The sequence below is a fragment of the Trachemys scripta genome, chromosome 3 (assembly GCF_013100865.1).
Source record: "Trachemys scripta elegans isolate TJP31775 chromosome 3, CAS_Tse_1.0, whole genome shotgun sequence".
In the NCBI taxonomy this organism is placed as follows: Eukaryota; Metazoa; Chordata; order Testudines; family Emydidae; genus Trachemys; species Trachemys scripta.
Genome location: NC_048300.1, coordinates 49,599,536 through 49,615,757, shown reverse-complemented (window position 1 = coordinate 49,615,757; position 16,222 = coordinate 49,599,536). Strand labels below are relative to the sequence as shown.

At 37.5% G+C, this 16,222-nt stretch overlaps 1 protein-coding gene across 5 annotated transcripts in view; it reads left to right on the top strand.

The window, feature by feature from the left end:
- Positions 1-15,817, top strand: part of WDR26 (WD repeat domain 26) — a 45,125-nt gene extending 29,308 nt beyond the window's left edge. For 4 of the 5 annotated variants that reach the window (XM_034764672.1, XM_034764671.1, XM_034764674.1 and 1 more), the window contains 6 exons: positions 2,837-2,956; positions 4,099-4,244; positions 4,583-4,661; positions 5,278-5,407; positions 8,676-8,861; positions 10,485-15,817. In XM_034764672.1, coding sequence (XP_034620563.1) covers positions 2,837-2,956; positions 4,099-4,244; positions 4,583-4,661; positions 5,278-5,407; positions 8,676-8,861; positions 10,485-10,510 — 687 coding nt within the window. In that variant the 3' untranslated portion in view covers positions 10,511-15,817. Of the gene's footprint in view, positions 1-2,836; positions 2,957-4,098; positions 4,245-4,582; positions 4,662-5,277; positions 5,408-6,888; positions 7,059-8,675; positions 8,862-10,484 lie in introns of those variants that run through there. The other variant, XR_004645001.1, reaches the window with a different exon arrangement.
- The last annotated feature ends 405 nt before the right edge of the window (positions 15,818-16,222 follow it).

Sequence of the window (16,222 nt, the reverse complement as noted above, 5' to 3'; positions counted from 1 at the left end):
CAAGTGGCCAGTATGGTGGAGTCTGACCCATCCACAGAGTGCTGAAACGCTTGTAGGTGTGATCTAAGAGCATTTGGTCCTGTCTCTTTGTTCAGTGTGAGACAGTAATATACTTTTTGGCTTTAGAAGACGCATGTAGCCCATACAGACTGAATCTGGACACGTTCAGATTGTGAAGAATCTAAGGTGTCATTTAAAATAAAAAGGTTTTTAGCACCTGTGGCTGCAGAGATCACATTTGAAAAGTTAACAGTGTAAACCAGTAATCCTCATTGTCTGAGTTTGCAGGCACTTCTGAATCACTGTTTTAGGCTAAACTCTGTTCCTTATTAATCTCTGTTGGAATGTCGACTCTTAAGGCCAACAAAGATCTTTCAGTATCAAGGTTACATATTCCATTGCTGATCATTTTAGGAGATGGGAGTGAAGCCCTTGAGATAATAGGGAGTTGTTCCAGGGAAGGAAGTACATAGGGAAGAACAGAAGAGAGGCTTAGCCTTAGAGAAACAAAAGGCAGAAGTAGTAGGAGCAGCGTCCCTACATAAAAGCTCACTCTGGTCAAACCTCCCGGTGATACGAGTGGGAGATCAATGAGGATTGAAGGGAGTATGAAGTTCAGAATTTATATCCCTATGAATTTATATATCGGACTATAATGAAACATGGCATTTGGCCCTTTCAAATGAGTATGACACTCCTACTTTACAATCCATGGACAAAAGTCAATTCTAGCATGGAGAGTTTAAGGTACAATATCCAGAGAATGGTTAACTATAAGCTATTGTAAGGAAGACATGGCCATAGCAGAGAAGCTAAATGAACTCTTTGCATAGGTTTTCACAGCAGAAGATGTGAGAGAGAATCCCACCCCATACCCATTATTTTTAGGTGACAAATCTGAGGAATTGTCACAGATTAAGGAGTCAGAGGAGATTTTTGGAACAGGTTGATAAATTAGAATCAGCAGGATCAGATGGTATTTACCCAAGAGTTCTGAAGGAACTAAAATATGAAATTGCAGAACTATTAATTGTGGTACGTAACTTGTCCCTTAAATCAGCCTCTGTACCAAATGACTGGAGGATAGCTAATGTAACGCCAATTTTTAAGAGGTGATCCTGGCAACTACAGGCCAGTAAGCCTAACTTCAGTACCAGATAAGGTGGTTGAAACTATAATAAAGAACAGAATTATCAGAAACGGCAATTAACATGATGTGTTGGGCATGAGTCAACACAGCTTTTGTAAAGAGAAATCATGCCTCACAAATCTTTAAAAATTCTTTGAGGTGGTCAACAAATGTGTGGACAAGGGTGATCTAGTGAATATAGAGTACTTTCAAAAAGCCTTTGACAAGATCCCACACCAAAGACTCTTAAGCAAAGTAAGCAGTCATGGGAAAAGAGATGAGCCTCTCATGGATACATATAAAATGATGGGGTCAAAATTAGCTGTTACCATTAAAGAAAAAGATCTTGGAGTCACTGTGGATAGTTCTCCGATAACATCCGCTCAATGTGCAGCGGTAGTCAACTTAATCGAATCTTAGGAACCATTAGGAAAGGGATAAATAATAAGACCGTAAATAACATAATGCCAATATATAAATTCATGGTACACCCACACCTTGAATACTATTTGCAGTTCTGGTCTCCCCCTCTCCAAAAGGGGGGGGAAAAAAAAAAAAAAAAAAAAATTGGAAAAGATACAGAGAAGGGCAACAAAAATGATTAGGGGTATAGAACAGCTTCCACACAACAAGATACTAAAATGACTGGGACTGTTCAACTTTGAAAAGAGACTAAAGTGAGTCTATGATAGAGGTCTATAAAATAACGAATAATGTGGAGAAAGTGAATAAGGATGTGTTTACCCCTTCACATAACACAAGAACCCAGGATCGCTCTGTTAAATTAATAGGCAGCGGGTTTAAAACTAATATAAGGAAGTACTTCTTTGCACTATGCACGGTCAACCTGTGGAACTAGTTGCCAGGGGATGTTGAAGGCCAAAAGTGTAACTGGGTTTAAAAAAAAAAAAAATTAGAGAAGTTAATGCTGGATAGGTCCATCAATGGTTATTAGCCCAGGTGGTCAGGGATCCAACCCCACGTTCTGAGTGTCCCTACACCTCTGACTGCCAGAAGCTGGGAGTGGACAACGAGATGGATCACTTAATAATTGCCCTGTTCTGTTCATTCCCTCTGAAGCATCTGGCCCTGGCTGCTGTTGGAAGACAGGATACCGGCCTAGATAAACCACTGGTTTGACCCACTATCGCCATTCTTCTGTTCTTAAGATTTTTGGTACTCTGCTTTGTAGTATTTTTTTTTTTTTTTTTTTTTTTTAAAGTACTGTCTCTGCATTCTTTTGGTTTCCTCTTTTCTTCGGTCCTTTTTTTTTTCTTTTTCTGTGCCTGTCATTTATCTTTTCCCTTCCTTCATTGATCTTTCACTTTCTCCTTCCTTCACATCTCTTCTTTCCTTTCTTCTTCCCTCCAAATCCATTAAATACACCCACTGCCTGTCCTGGCTTCAGATTTGAAGTGGAAGCAAAAAAGTTCTGAGACTGAGCTCATTGCAACTGCTCAAGTGAGAACATGGCTGACAGTTTCCCATGATGAAAGAAAATTAGAATGACCCCAGCTCCACCTCCTCATTGCTCCCTAGAAGGCTTTCATAGTGTGCAACTTTTTTTACCTTTGTATTCAATTAATGCAGTGAAATGTCCATAATTATAAACACTAGGTTAAGTTTTCATGCACATCTGTTAATTATGTGTCTGTAGGGGTGGGGAACACTGGATTTTGTGGTTGATTTTCTTTGTTTCCTCTCCAGACTGGGGAGCTGAGGACAAAGATGAGTCAATCTCATGAAGACAGTTTAACCAGCGTGGCTTGGAATCCAGATGGGAAACGCTTTGTAACAGGAGGGCAGCGTGGACAGTTCTATCAGTGTGTAAGTTCTACTTGTGTGTTCATGTCCCCTCAGAACACTTGCTTCATTGCAGCTGAAAACGGCAGAATGCACCTAAGAGTAAAAACTAGGGCTGTCAATTAATCGCAGTTAATGCCTGCGATTAACTGAAGACAAAATTAGTACCTTTTTTTAACATGTTCATTGCATATCTCTGGGTGAGGAGGTGGCCCCATGTTCTGTGGAGTGGGGGCTGACACCCTGAGCCTATATTTGAATAGATAGAAAATATTTTAAAATATTTAAATAAATGGTATTCTATTATTGTTTAATAGTGCAATTAAAACTGATTAATCACGATTTATTTTTTTTATGGCTTGACCGCTCTAGTAAAAACAGGTGTAACATGGTTAATGGGTCTATTTTCTCTATATGTTGAGGTAGTCACTAGAGTACATGTAATGAAAAATAATTTAACTCGTTATAAACTTAGTTGCCCATGGAATCTTTTGGCCCTCCTACTTTTGGAGGTAGAGTAGCATGTATACTAACGCCCTGACAGGGCTTTTTCATTCTTTGGTACCAAAGCAGGTGTATTACTGAAACAAACATCAGTATGCTGAGTCAGTTTAGTTGATGAACAACTTCTTTAGCATTCTCTGACTTTGGTTCACAGGAATCATTGACTAGTGAACACTTTAGGCCAAGGAAACTAGCTCTCCATAGAGTTCATCTTGACTATTTAAATTTCTAGCATGCAAAGCTATCATTTTTTAACTATTTACATTTAAAAAGGGAGGGAGGAATCAGTCCTATGGATATGTTGTGGACCATCCATTTGGGGGTCTGGTTTCTTGCCGTCTCGATCATTGTGTTGGGAGTACTGCGATGGTGCTGGAAGAGTTGAGGTCTTCAAATAACTGGCTGACTTGAGCCAGGAGTTTAGATTTCAACCATGTCAAACAAGGGATTCTCCTGTTTCTGTGTTGGTTTGAGGGTGGAGATGGAAGGGGATCTAAACAATACACTAATTCTCATGAGCACCAACATTTTATCTGATACGGGACAAGAGAAATCTTCTCTCTTGCTTCATTCTTTTAGTTTTTACAACTAAAAGCTCTCATCAAAATTCCTTAGAAATCTAATTTAAAAGAACACCTTGGTTATATTGCCTTCCTAAACAGGATCTAGATGGTAATCTCCTTGACTCCTGGGAAGGGGTGAGAGTGCAATGCCTCTGGTGTTTGAGCGACGGGAAGACTGTTCTGGCATCGGACACGCACCAGCGAATTCGGGGTTATAACTTTGAGGACCTTACAGACAGGAACATGTAACTACCTTTTTCTTACAAATTCTTAACTCTCATAAATCTAGTCTGATTCCCCTGTTAAGAAAACTGTAATTCTGATACATTACACAGACTATCTAGCTACATCGTATAGTTTCTCTGTGGACCCAGCAAATACTGAAATAGAACCAGATGATTCAGTTCTGGTTGTAATCCCCTTTCAAATACAGTACTAATGGCCCACTTAGTTATAAGTATGAGTGGAAGTATTGCAACTGAAAACTTTTGTGTTTTCTTGGTGGTGGGTTTTGTTTTTTGTTTTTTTTTAATGTCCAAATAGTAGTGCTCCTAACATTATGGTGTCTTTCTTGTGATTTCAGAGTACAAGAAGATCATCCTATTATGTCATTTACTATTTCAAAAAATGGCAGATTAGCTTTGTTAAATGTAGCAACTCAGGTAAGTTGATAGATAAAAATACAAGTAAAACTTTTTCTTACTAATTTTATTTTTTTAGAAAATCTGAGGGAATTTGGGATCTGTAATGATATTAAACAGTAGACAAAGCAGTATTCCACATAACATATGAAGTTCACAGTATGTACAGATACACAAATAAACAAATGTAGGATTCTCCAAAAGGGAAGATGTCATTTTTTAAAAAAGGCTTCACAAAAGTAGTATGAAGAGAAATATTTTGACTGTAAATTACAAAATATCTGCTGCTAGATATAAACACTTCATTTTATGTGTTTGGCTTCCCAACGTTGCAGCAATATTCTACAGTTATCATCCCTGGAGTATTGGTGTTCCACATAACTTTTCTTTATGGATTTAAGTATTTTGGAAACCACAAAGTAGAGAATTGGTGCTAGAATAGGAGACAGGACAAGAGTTTAAGCCATTGTTCTAGTGCATGAGATCCATTCAATTTCGCATTATAGTCTAGTTTTATTGTCTAAGATGGTTGACGTGCCAAAAATAAACAAATGATAAGAGTGGAATACTTCAAGTGTAGGTGCTGGATATTGTCTTACAATAAAAATAACCTCCGGCATGCTCTTTGCCCCCCCAGGGAGTTCACTTATGGGACTTGCAAGACAGAGTTTTAGTGAGAAAGTATCAAGGTGTTACACAAGGGTTTTACACAATTCACTCGTGTTTTGGAGGCCATAACGAAGACTTCATCGCTAGTGGCAGTGAAGGTAACATCGGCTTTAAAGACTTCAGATGTTAGTTGATATACATTTCAAGCACACAGTGTGTATAAAAGGGGATGATGCAATGTATTTTTAATTGTTAGTTGCTGGTAATAGCATTATAATCTATAAAAGGAAGTTATGGTCCACAGGAGTAAACAAAGGTGTGTCTCAGTGCTCCTGAAGTTATATATTGTAAAGAACAGTCCTGCTCTAGTAGAAAGGATCGCCTATATGCTCTAAATCTCTTCCATCCCTCTCTCCTATAATGGGTTTATAGCACTGAGTAAGCTTTAACTATGTGTAGGTATGTGAGTTTTTTTGAGAGGCATGACATTAGCAGTTGTGCTTTTGGCCAAAATAGTTCTGTAGTGAGTAACTTATGTTCATTTGATTAGTAGTTTTTTCAAAGGCAGGTGTGGTCAGATAATTTTAATCCCAGGAGAATAGTCATCTCAACTCAAGTGGAATTAATTATAATGGGAGGAAAAACAAAGTCTCAGATCCAGTAGTTGATGACATGGCAACTCTAGCATGGGTTGTTTTTTTGTGACTTAAGAGTTGTGTTTTTCATAATTGTAAATAGTCTATGGTGAGAATAGAATTTAGTTTACTGAGCCTGTCCCAAACTGCTTTCGAGTGAACTAGTTCAGGCATGTGAGGGGCTTAGCTCCTTCAACTCCCATTGCAATCACTGGGACTTAGGGTGCTGAGGCCTGCTCAGGCCCAGTATTTGTAGTGCACGAAGGTAAACTGAGTAACCACTGTTTGTACTCAGTAGCTCACAGTGGAGTCTCTTTGGAAAGAGGAAGTGTTGACTAGGGCTACGTCTTCACTACCCTCCTGAATCAGCAGGTAGAAATCGATCTCTCGGGGATCGAATTATCGCGTCTTGTTGGGATGCGACAATCGATCCCTGAATTGATGCTTGTACTCCACCAGTGCAGGTAGGAGTAAGCGCCATTGACAGGGGAGCCGCGGAGGTCGATTTGCCGCCATCCTCACAGCGGGGTAAGTCGGCTCGGATACATCGAATTCAGCTACGCTGTTTGCGTAGCTGAATTTGCGTATCTTAAATCGACGACCCCCCCCCCCCCAAGTGAAGACGTAGCCTAGGACACACTTTCTTACTCTTTTGGAAAGTGCAGAAAGGTCTTTAAATTTTAAACCAAGTTTCTCCTCTGCCATTATCTAGAGGAAGATACCAGCTGAAAGGTAGCACCTCTAATGCAGTGTCATCCTCATCAGCTTTGAGCCAGAGCCCTGGTGTGGGGTTTAGTACTTGTGTGCCAGAAAGTTCAGGGCTTGTGTGCTTGAGCCATACTGATGCTTTGTGTGGGGGAGTGTACATGCTACAGTACACCAGTTGTCCTTTTTTTAAATTGACACTTCACTTATGACCTACTATGTGTGTGACATTTAATGTGGTAATGAATTTATCCAGGTCATCATCTTAAGAACAGCTTTTTTATTTTTTTTATTTTCAGTGTCTAAAAACTACCCAGCTGTAGTTGAAGCTGATGGCACCTTATTTAGATTCGGACTGCCAGAGGCTGTTGCCTCTTTGCACTGAATTGTTGCAAATGTGGCTGCTGTGAAAGTCTCTATGTACAAAAAAAGTAGCAGATTAGAATGTCATAACCTCTTAAATTTAAAGGTATGTTGTCAGCTAGGTAGGCTTTTTTCTACCACCTGCACTTATAGGAAGAAAATAAGAAATCTCTTTTGAAAGTAAAATTGACTTCTGCTTTAATCTAGCTCGTGTGTCCTTTTCCTTTTACACACACATCGACTGTCAAGCACCAAAATACTGGCTTGTGTTTACACTTTTTGATTCTCCAGACAGCAGATGCTGGCCTTATGGCCCAGAATAGACAGAGCACTGGTTTAGTTTGGTTTGACACCAGAATGGATACTTATCACTATCATCTGAAATCAGGGGATTGAAAAATGTAAACACAAAAGGTGTATTTCATGCAAATACCATAATGTGGTGGGGTTTTATTCAAATGAGCTGATTAAGCAGAAAGCAATTTCTTTACCAAATGATTCCCAGGTCCTATTCTAGCAGGTAGGTCTGAGAGTTGAGCCCCTTTTGTAAGGGACAGGGTAAGGTCATGTTTGGTTTGTTTGTTTGTTTTAACCTTCAGAATCACATTGGATTGTGTAAAGTGTTGTCTTAGTCTGTTCTTCAAAGCTTTAATTCTGAAAAGCTAGTCTAGTAGTGTACATACATGTGATTACATAGTTTGTTGTAGTTCAGTCTACGTAGCTCCATTTGAGAGAACCCGATGCAGCCTTTAGTAACCAGTCAATTTACAGGTTTGTCAGAAGCTGTTAATCTACATTAGGAGAAAATAATATTTTAACTAGTTAGTCTTAAATAAAATGCAGTTCATTATGAAGCAGTGTGTTTTTCTTTATTTTGAGAGATTTGCAATGGATTATTTGACCAGTTACTATTTTTTAAATATATTTCATGATAAACAGGAGTTGCCTACTGTTCAGAAAAGGAGGTTTTTTAGAATACTATTTGAAATCTATGTAGTATGTAGGTCTTTACAACTTCAAAATGCCAAACAAACATTTAATTAATCCTTACCCTGTAAGGTGGGTCAGTAATTGTTTCCACTTTACACATGGGGAAACAGAAGCAGAGCAAAACTATAAAGGTGCATGACCCCATTAGGTCATTGAGAAAGTTAGTTAGAATTTTTGGAGGCCTCAGTACCAAGACTTACGCTTTAACTATTCTAAATGCGGCCTTATTTATTACTCCTAAATACTGGATCTTAACACAGGGTCTGTGTAATACATATGTATTGTCCTCTAAATATTGTATCAAGACATTTGTTCAGTGATGACCAGTATTTTCCTTGAATCCGCTTGCAACAGCATATCCTTAACCTAGGAGGAGGTTGACTTGTGTTTCTGGCCATGCATTGGCTGACAATTATAAGATTCAGTGCCATCTCAAATGCTTTCCCTCAGATAATTCGCTCGCTAGAGTTGTAAGTCTTAATAAGACATGTCTGAGTTTTGCCCATACTCTTGATCAGATCAGATCCCCTCTTTAGAGTGAAACCTAGTGTTGCGGCACGTTAGGGGGGTTAAATTTTAGAATTTGCAACACTTAAATTTTTTTATTTTGCAATACTGTGTTTTTAGGTATCTGGAAGAGTGTAATTTTAATATGAAAAATTAGGAGATTTATGTAAAGACATTTTAATTCAATATTTCTCATGCTGCTGCTTCAAATCGATGTTTTATTTAGATCACAAAGTGTATATTTGGCACAAACGTAGTGAACTGCCAATTGCGGAGCTGACAGGGCACACGCGTACAGTTAACTGTGTGAGCTGGAACCCGCAGATTCCATCCATGATGGCCAGCGCCTCCGATGATGGCACTGTTAGAATATGGGGACCAGCACCTTTCGTAGACAACCAGGATATTGAAGGTAAAGCAACTTCCATGTATATTTAAAAAGAAACTGTAATGGAAAGCTCATGTAATTGAAATAATCCATCCAATTGCTTTGGATTTCTTGACCATAATTAAAACATGCAATAAGAATATAAATAATATAGTAAACAACTCTTAAGCCTCAAACGAAATTACGTTTCCTGAAAAAGGCCTCAATTGTCAGACCGCAAAATAATCTGTCTACTTATTCCTCCAAACATATACAGTTGGAAAGTGATGCTATTGGAGGCATCCAGGAACCATTTTAAACACCCAACATGGAGCTAGAGTGGATTATAATGTCCCTAGATACCTCAAGATGCCTTAACATTGCCTGTGTTCACTGCATGTAGAATAACAATTTTTCTCTAATACTTTGAATATATAAAACATTATATAAATACTAACTATGCAAATATTAAATAACAAATACTAACCTCACTCTGGAAACAGAATGAGGGTATTTAGCCTTAAATGAACGTAATGCCCCTGAAAGGTACTAGATAGCCCTGGTGACTAGACATTTACCCAGAGAACTGGTACAGCACAGGCAGTAGAATTGCAAGGTTTTGCCCCACTGCTATCTCAACTCTATTGAGGAAATTCCCTGTATTACAATGAGGGTATTTGTTTCCATGTCTATTCAGTCTCTAGCCCTTCTACTGAGATTGCTAACAAGGTTGCTGCTGATGGTAGCTCTTGTGTGAACACCTGCCACTGAACAGCTGTCTGGTGGTAATGGCTTAAACTAAATCAGCCCTATACTTAGATGTAAAATACTATATATTCTGTTACCAGTCCTGACGAACCCAAAATACTTTCCAGCTCCCGTTCTCCTCGTTCCTTTCCCTTCCCATTTCCACCACTGTACGCTAATCTAAAATTTAAGATTTGCCTCCCAAAAGAAAACAAAGGCTTGTCTAACATGAATAACAGGAAAAGTGGGGCAGAGGGGTAAACTTAAAGTAAAAACAATGTGGATTTCTTGTATATAGTGCTCTGTGTATAACCTAGGTGGCATAGTTGGATTAGTGTTCTGATATTTCAGGGATCTTAAAATAAGCAAACAGTTTTTGTAATTGTTTTCACTTAATGTTCTCTGTGAACTTTTGAAGTCCAACAGGGCTGTCTCCGTAGTGACCCTTTCCCAGTATAGATCTGTATCTAAAAATTGTAAGTAAGAGATCCACTAGGGGGAAAAAAAATCATGTCAATTCTAATCAGTGTCCACTCCATTGCTTATTTTCAGTGTGTCACGAAGTTTTTAAATAGTGTGTGTGGAATAACAAAAAAAACTTCTTCAAATACTGTGTATTAATGTCCTGAAAGGGGAGAGAGGATATTTGGAAGTCAGAGAGAGCTCCTTTTTTTTTTTTTTGTTAAAGTGAAAAGATTATTGGTTACATACATTAATAGAATGGAAAAGAGTAGCTCCCCTTCAGTGAGGAGGATAAAATCCATAGCACACAATTACTCTGAAGCATGTTAAATTTGTGTGTGTGTTACATGTATATAAGTAAGTTATATTTATATATCTTGTAGTGGAGGTTGTTACATCTTGAAAAATTCCTTATCCAAGTTTAATCTTTCTTTTACATTTCATCTTGTTTTTGCTCAGAGGAATGCAGTAGCATGGATAGTTGATGGCGAATTTGGAGCAGACGACTTCTCTTTAACTTAAAATTAGTCGTATTTTAAATGGCTTGGGATTTGGTGCAAACAACATGATTGATAGCTGGACAGACATGCTCGTCATGAAAAAAGAACCATTTCTGAAGCCCGATCGGGGCCAAACATTTACCACCTTGCTTCATAGTAACCAGTTGAGATGAAGCACGTCGTCAGAACGTTGTTGGACGCCGTGTCGAATTATCCCCCCTCCCCCCCATCGGTTGTGAAGAACTGTGCTACATTCAGGCTAACCATTGAACTCCGTATATATATTTTTTCCCCCTGCCTTTTTGTCTGGCGGGCTACCGTTCTTGTTGCTCTTCTGTGTAATGAAGTTTAAATGCTTGTTTGGAAAACTTTATTTAACAGTTTAGAAGGCTTGATAGAAAGAGTGCTTTAGTCTGAAGAGTATACATTGGATAGGAAAGTATTTCCTTCTCTTGTTTCTCTAAATCTCTCTCCGCCTTATTTAGCTTGAGATCTTTGCAGCTTGGTTCATGGACTCTAGCCTTGCCCGTTGCGCAGTATCTATAAATCCAGACGATAAACCAGTGAACTATGTCAAAAGCACTCTCAATATCACACTTGACAAAAAGTTTTGTACTTTTCACATAGCTCGTTGCCCTGTAAAGGGGTTAACAGCACAATTTTTTTAAAAAATAAATTATTTATAGGATTAAAGTGACTTCATTTGTATACATTTGGAATTTAAACCAGCTTAAAAACAGTGTCATGAAATGCAGTATAACTGATGCTCTTTTAGAGTGTCATGCAAGACATGGTCAAAAGAAGTGGCTGGAAGGAGTTTTACACAGGCTACGTAAAGTATTCTTTTAAAAGAAACCTCATTTCCCATCTTAATGAAGAAACAGAATTATTTAGAAGTGAGAGCTGTCAAAATGCACCATGAAACTAGTAGTTTATTAAACAGGACAAAGGTCAGTTTTTAGATTACATAAATACGTGCAACAAGTTTATCTTAACTTGTGCAACAATTCTGATAAAAGCTTAGGAAGGATCTGAAACAAGGATAATGCTGTTTTGCTTTGTAATTGTAAAAGTACCTTTATCATCCAAATTACAATACATATTGACGATTTGTATAATTTTTCCCCTAACTTAAATACAACTGCAGAATTTTCCTTAGTATTTGACTAACAAAGATGCATAGATTTTTGTTTTTTGAGATATTTTGAAGTTTACAGGTTTAAATGTGTCTGCTGGACCTTGTTCTGTGCTGGTGCTGTGAATAGCCTGACATTTTTAGGAATGGTTCCTTAATTTCCTATTAAAAAGACAATTTGAGTACTGTATGCTTCTCAAAATAAACAGGTGGCCTGGTATCTCTAGTGTGCTTCTGCACTACTTGGCAGTTGATTATGGAATGGTGGTAGGTTTCCCTCTTCTCAACTGGATGATGAAGGTAGTATCAGGGCTGCCATGAAGTAAAGAGGAAACAGGGGAAAAAGGCAGGCCATCATGAAAGATGTGAACAAAAGGGTGGATGAGTCTCCTGCAGGGACTAAGTAAGTACTCTAGTGTCCTCCTTGGTTGGGTGAAGGGATAACTTTGCCATTGTCCATGGGAAGAAAAAACAGACTCGTGGTTGGGTAATGGGAATGGAGGAAATAACACAGCAATAGGACCTTTTTTAAAGGGCAGGGCAGGCCCCAAATGGATGCTCCCAAGGCATATAATACAAGAGAGATTCTAACAGATTATGGCCATTAGGTTCTTTGACTCACTTGCATGTTATCTTAAACACTTAAAAATGTATACACAATTTTTGCTGAGACCAACCCTTAATTTGACCTCATCCTATATTTCAATATTTTTCCATCTGAAATAAGAACTGAATGTCACTACCTTCAATCTAGTTCATTTGTATTCAGCTTCCTAAAATTACTTTACTTTACAATTCAACTGAAATGCTTTTTAAACATATAAAATACTATTTAATATTAGAAATCAATATCTGGGTAGACTTGGATTACAAACAAACTTTAAACCAAAAAATGGAAAATTAGTTCTCTTCTCTTGACCTGTTAATTCTGGAGATCAACATTCTGTTTCTTCTGCCACCGTTAATGGCATGTCACAGCATGAAGATGATAGTCTTGGTTCTGTGGTGTCAGTGATAGTTCAGGTTGCAGGAGAACCAAAGAACACTGAGCTCAAGTCTTGGCAGGCTAACCATTTTGGTTTAAATAAAAGTTGAATATCTAAATTTTGTACAGTGCTTTACATCTTCAAAGTAGCGTACAATTGCTAACACCAACTGTGCTGCTATTTACAACTTTCAAGGCTTCACGTATATTCTATTAATTTGGCATTTTAACCATTGTTAGAGCATTACATTCTCCTTTAAACCTGAATAAAAATCTCTTCTCCACTAAGAGCATGTAATGCTGTAACTGAAGGGGTTTTTGTTGTGGTTTGGTTTGGTTTGGTTTTTTACCCTTTATACTTTTAGATGACGTGGAGCCCATTCTGTCACTGTTTGTTCACCCAAAAATAACACTGACTTCACTGGGAACTTTGTGTGTGTAAGGAATGCAGGATCAAGCCCCTAATATAAATCCAGAAGATTGATTTGTGCTTAGTCACTTCACAGGATTTTAAGCATAGCGCCTATAGCTAAAACTATTAGCAGGGACTCCATATCTAGTACAAGCCTACATTAGAGCACACTTGAGTCAGTACCTTCTTTCATTGAGATATGTGACAAAGAATATTAAACTTTAATTCTCTCTTGCCAAAATATGTATTGCACCCCTGCAAATTCCAAATTCAAGAGCTTCTGGACTTTAGAGTCTACTCCTAATGTATAGATGGTGAACACTTCGGAATGGGGTTAGTGAGAAGCACATTTTGAGATTGCCACTTAAATTTAGTTATGTAACTCAACTATGCAATATAAATGGGAAGGCTTCTGCACCAGCTAGGCGGTGTGATTCATTTCTAGAAGTCTGTCTTACCAAGTTTGCTATATACATTGTGCCTGCATCTTACACGTGGTATGCAGAAACTGATAGCAAGGTGAAACTGTGGCAAAACAAAACTTTATGGTACTTAGTCTGACAGCAAGATTACCTGTAGGCCTATGGGCAGTGAATGAAGACTGGCTACTGTTCTAGGCTCTAGACTAAAAAGAGCAGCCTAAACTATTTTTAACGTGCTACCACATAGTCATAATGTGTGGTTTGAAAAGTACCAATACTTTTTGCCCATAGACCAAAAATAAGACTTTGGCTATGGAAAAAGCAAATGCAGTAGACTCATCTGCAATGTGTTAATTTCCATGTGCTTAAAAATGTTCTTAGGCTGGGATCTAAGGATTGGAGCAAATAAGAGTCATATTTATCCCCAACTATCAGTTATTTCTAGCAACTGATGCTAAACTTCTTAGGGAACATACTGTAATCTTGGGGTTTTTTGCCTTTTTTTTTTTTTTTGGTAGCTGTTGATTAAAATGGTCACAATAGCTACAGATTATCAGCAATGTAAATCTTTCCTATGCTTAACCATTTATCTGAATGTACCTGCGCTGTTCAGGTAAGTAGTTTTTTGAGAGAGGAGATGGAACACAAAAGGGGGAAATAAGCTGCTGTTACAAATCTCTCTTCTGAAAAACTTAACTTTATGTCCAATTCCCTCACTCTTAGTACAAGTTCTTCAAATGTAAAAGAAGTAACCCTAATAATTTTAAAACTTGTGCAAAGATGCAAGCTGGAATACTAACCAACTCTTGCCAATAACTTGTCATCCTGGTTTCAAGCAGGTAACGTTTAATGCAATCAATTCACTATTGGCAGTATTTGTGTCTAGTGGCATCTCGCTGCACCAATAAATAATGCTCCCAATCCAAACAGAAGTTTGAAGGTTTCTTTATTAGGATATTGCTTCCTGGAAAGTAGAGCTGATACAGTCAGTCCATGTTGAGTAGACTATATGCATAAAGGTGGGGGAAATCAACATACAAGTCTAGTTTACAGCCAGGTTTGTTGGCTGATAATGTGAGGACCGACCAGAGAGGAGAGAGGACAGACTTTCAGTAGACTCTTGTTCATATCCCTAAAACAGTAAGTTGTCTCAATTTAATTTATTTGAAACAATTGCTAAAAAGAGGAGCATCAATCCTATATATGGCTTTAAAAAATACACATTGATTCGTGTCCATTTTCAGCTAACATACTTGATTTAGGAAGAACTGCTAATTTTAAAGACAATTGGCAAAACTTCATTAACTCTTGTACACTTTTCTTTTTAAAACAGGGTGGACTTCATTGAATTGTGCAGTGTTGAATTGCTGCCGTAGCTGCCTCTTGTTGCTGAAACACAAACTATAAACCCATTTCCTGTCTGCTAAGCAGTTGGGTTCAGTAAAACAACTAAGTGTGAACATTCTCCTATTTGGTATATATGAGAGAGAGAGGGGTGTGTGTGTGTGTGTGTGTGTGTGTGTATGTGTGTATTACATAGACATGGAACCAAGTGTTCTAGGTACTGGTCATGTTTTATTGCATACTTTGTCACGTTGTGTGTATGTGAAGTGTCCTCTGACTACAGGCATCAGTTAATATCAGTATATTTTTATAAATTTGAAATTCAGTGTGCCCCATCTTTCACTTAAACATTTTTCATTGTTAGGGTAATGTGCTAGATTTGAATCTTTAACATTTTTAGGCACAGATGGAAAAAAGTTATTGGCTCCTTGAAAATGTATGGGATAAAATGGATCATCAAAGCATGTATGTACTTACAAACCAAGCTGTAGAGATCAAGAAAAGAACTTTACTGTTGATCTCAAGATTTCTAAATTGTCAAGATTTATATGGAGTTGTGGTGGAACTAGTTAACACTTAGAGCTTTTGGTATGTAATGACTATTTGCTATGGACTGATATTAAATGTTTCAAAGGATTGCGTTCTTAAACTTTCCGGATTTTTGTTACTGTCCTCTTGGATTATATTAAGTAGTTTAAATTTCTTTGCTATATTATTACATTAAAATATAAGAATGTTGGGTCTCATATTTATTTTCACTTGTTTTACTAATTATTTACAGAACACCCTTTGTTAACTTTTTTTATTTTATAAATGTGTAGTATTTTAAACATATCTTTAAAAAGAAAATTGTTCAATTGGAACTACATAACTTCTGATTTTGTTTTTATTAGGGTTTTTAAAAAAAAAAGTACACTTTTTCCATGTCAGTGCACAGCACTTAACAGAAATGTTTGTATTCCCTTTCTTCAGTTCAATAAACAGAATGAATAACTGGACTGAATAGTTCTTAGCCTTCTAACCTTCAGTTACATGGCTGTCAATTGGCTGTCCATTTCACCTCCAGATTTGACAATTAAAATAGAACTTTCTATATTTGAGCATTTTTAGTGAATATTTTCCCAAATATGTATTTGAGTCTAACTTAAATGAAGCTTCACCTTTCTAACTTGGTTCAAAATATCCATGTGTAGACACCTAGCCTTTGCTTGTTCAGGTTTAACTTACACTACTTTGCTTTATAATACTTGACACTTACAACACTTTACTTTCTAGCATCTTAGTCTGTGCTCATCTACGTTCGATGAATGTGTGTGCTTTCAAAACACAGTATAAGCACTGACTGACTAATCCTTCCCATTCATATGAGAGGGCAATTATATAGATAGTAAATGCTATA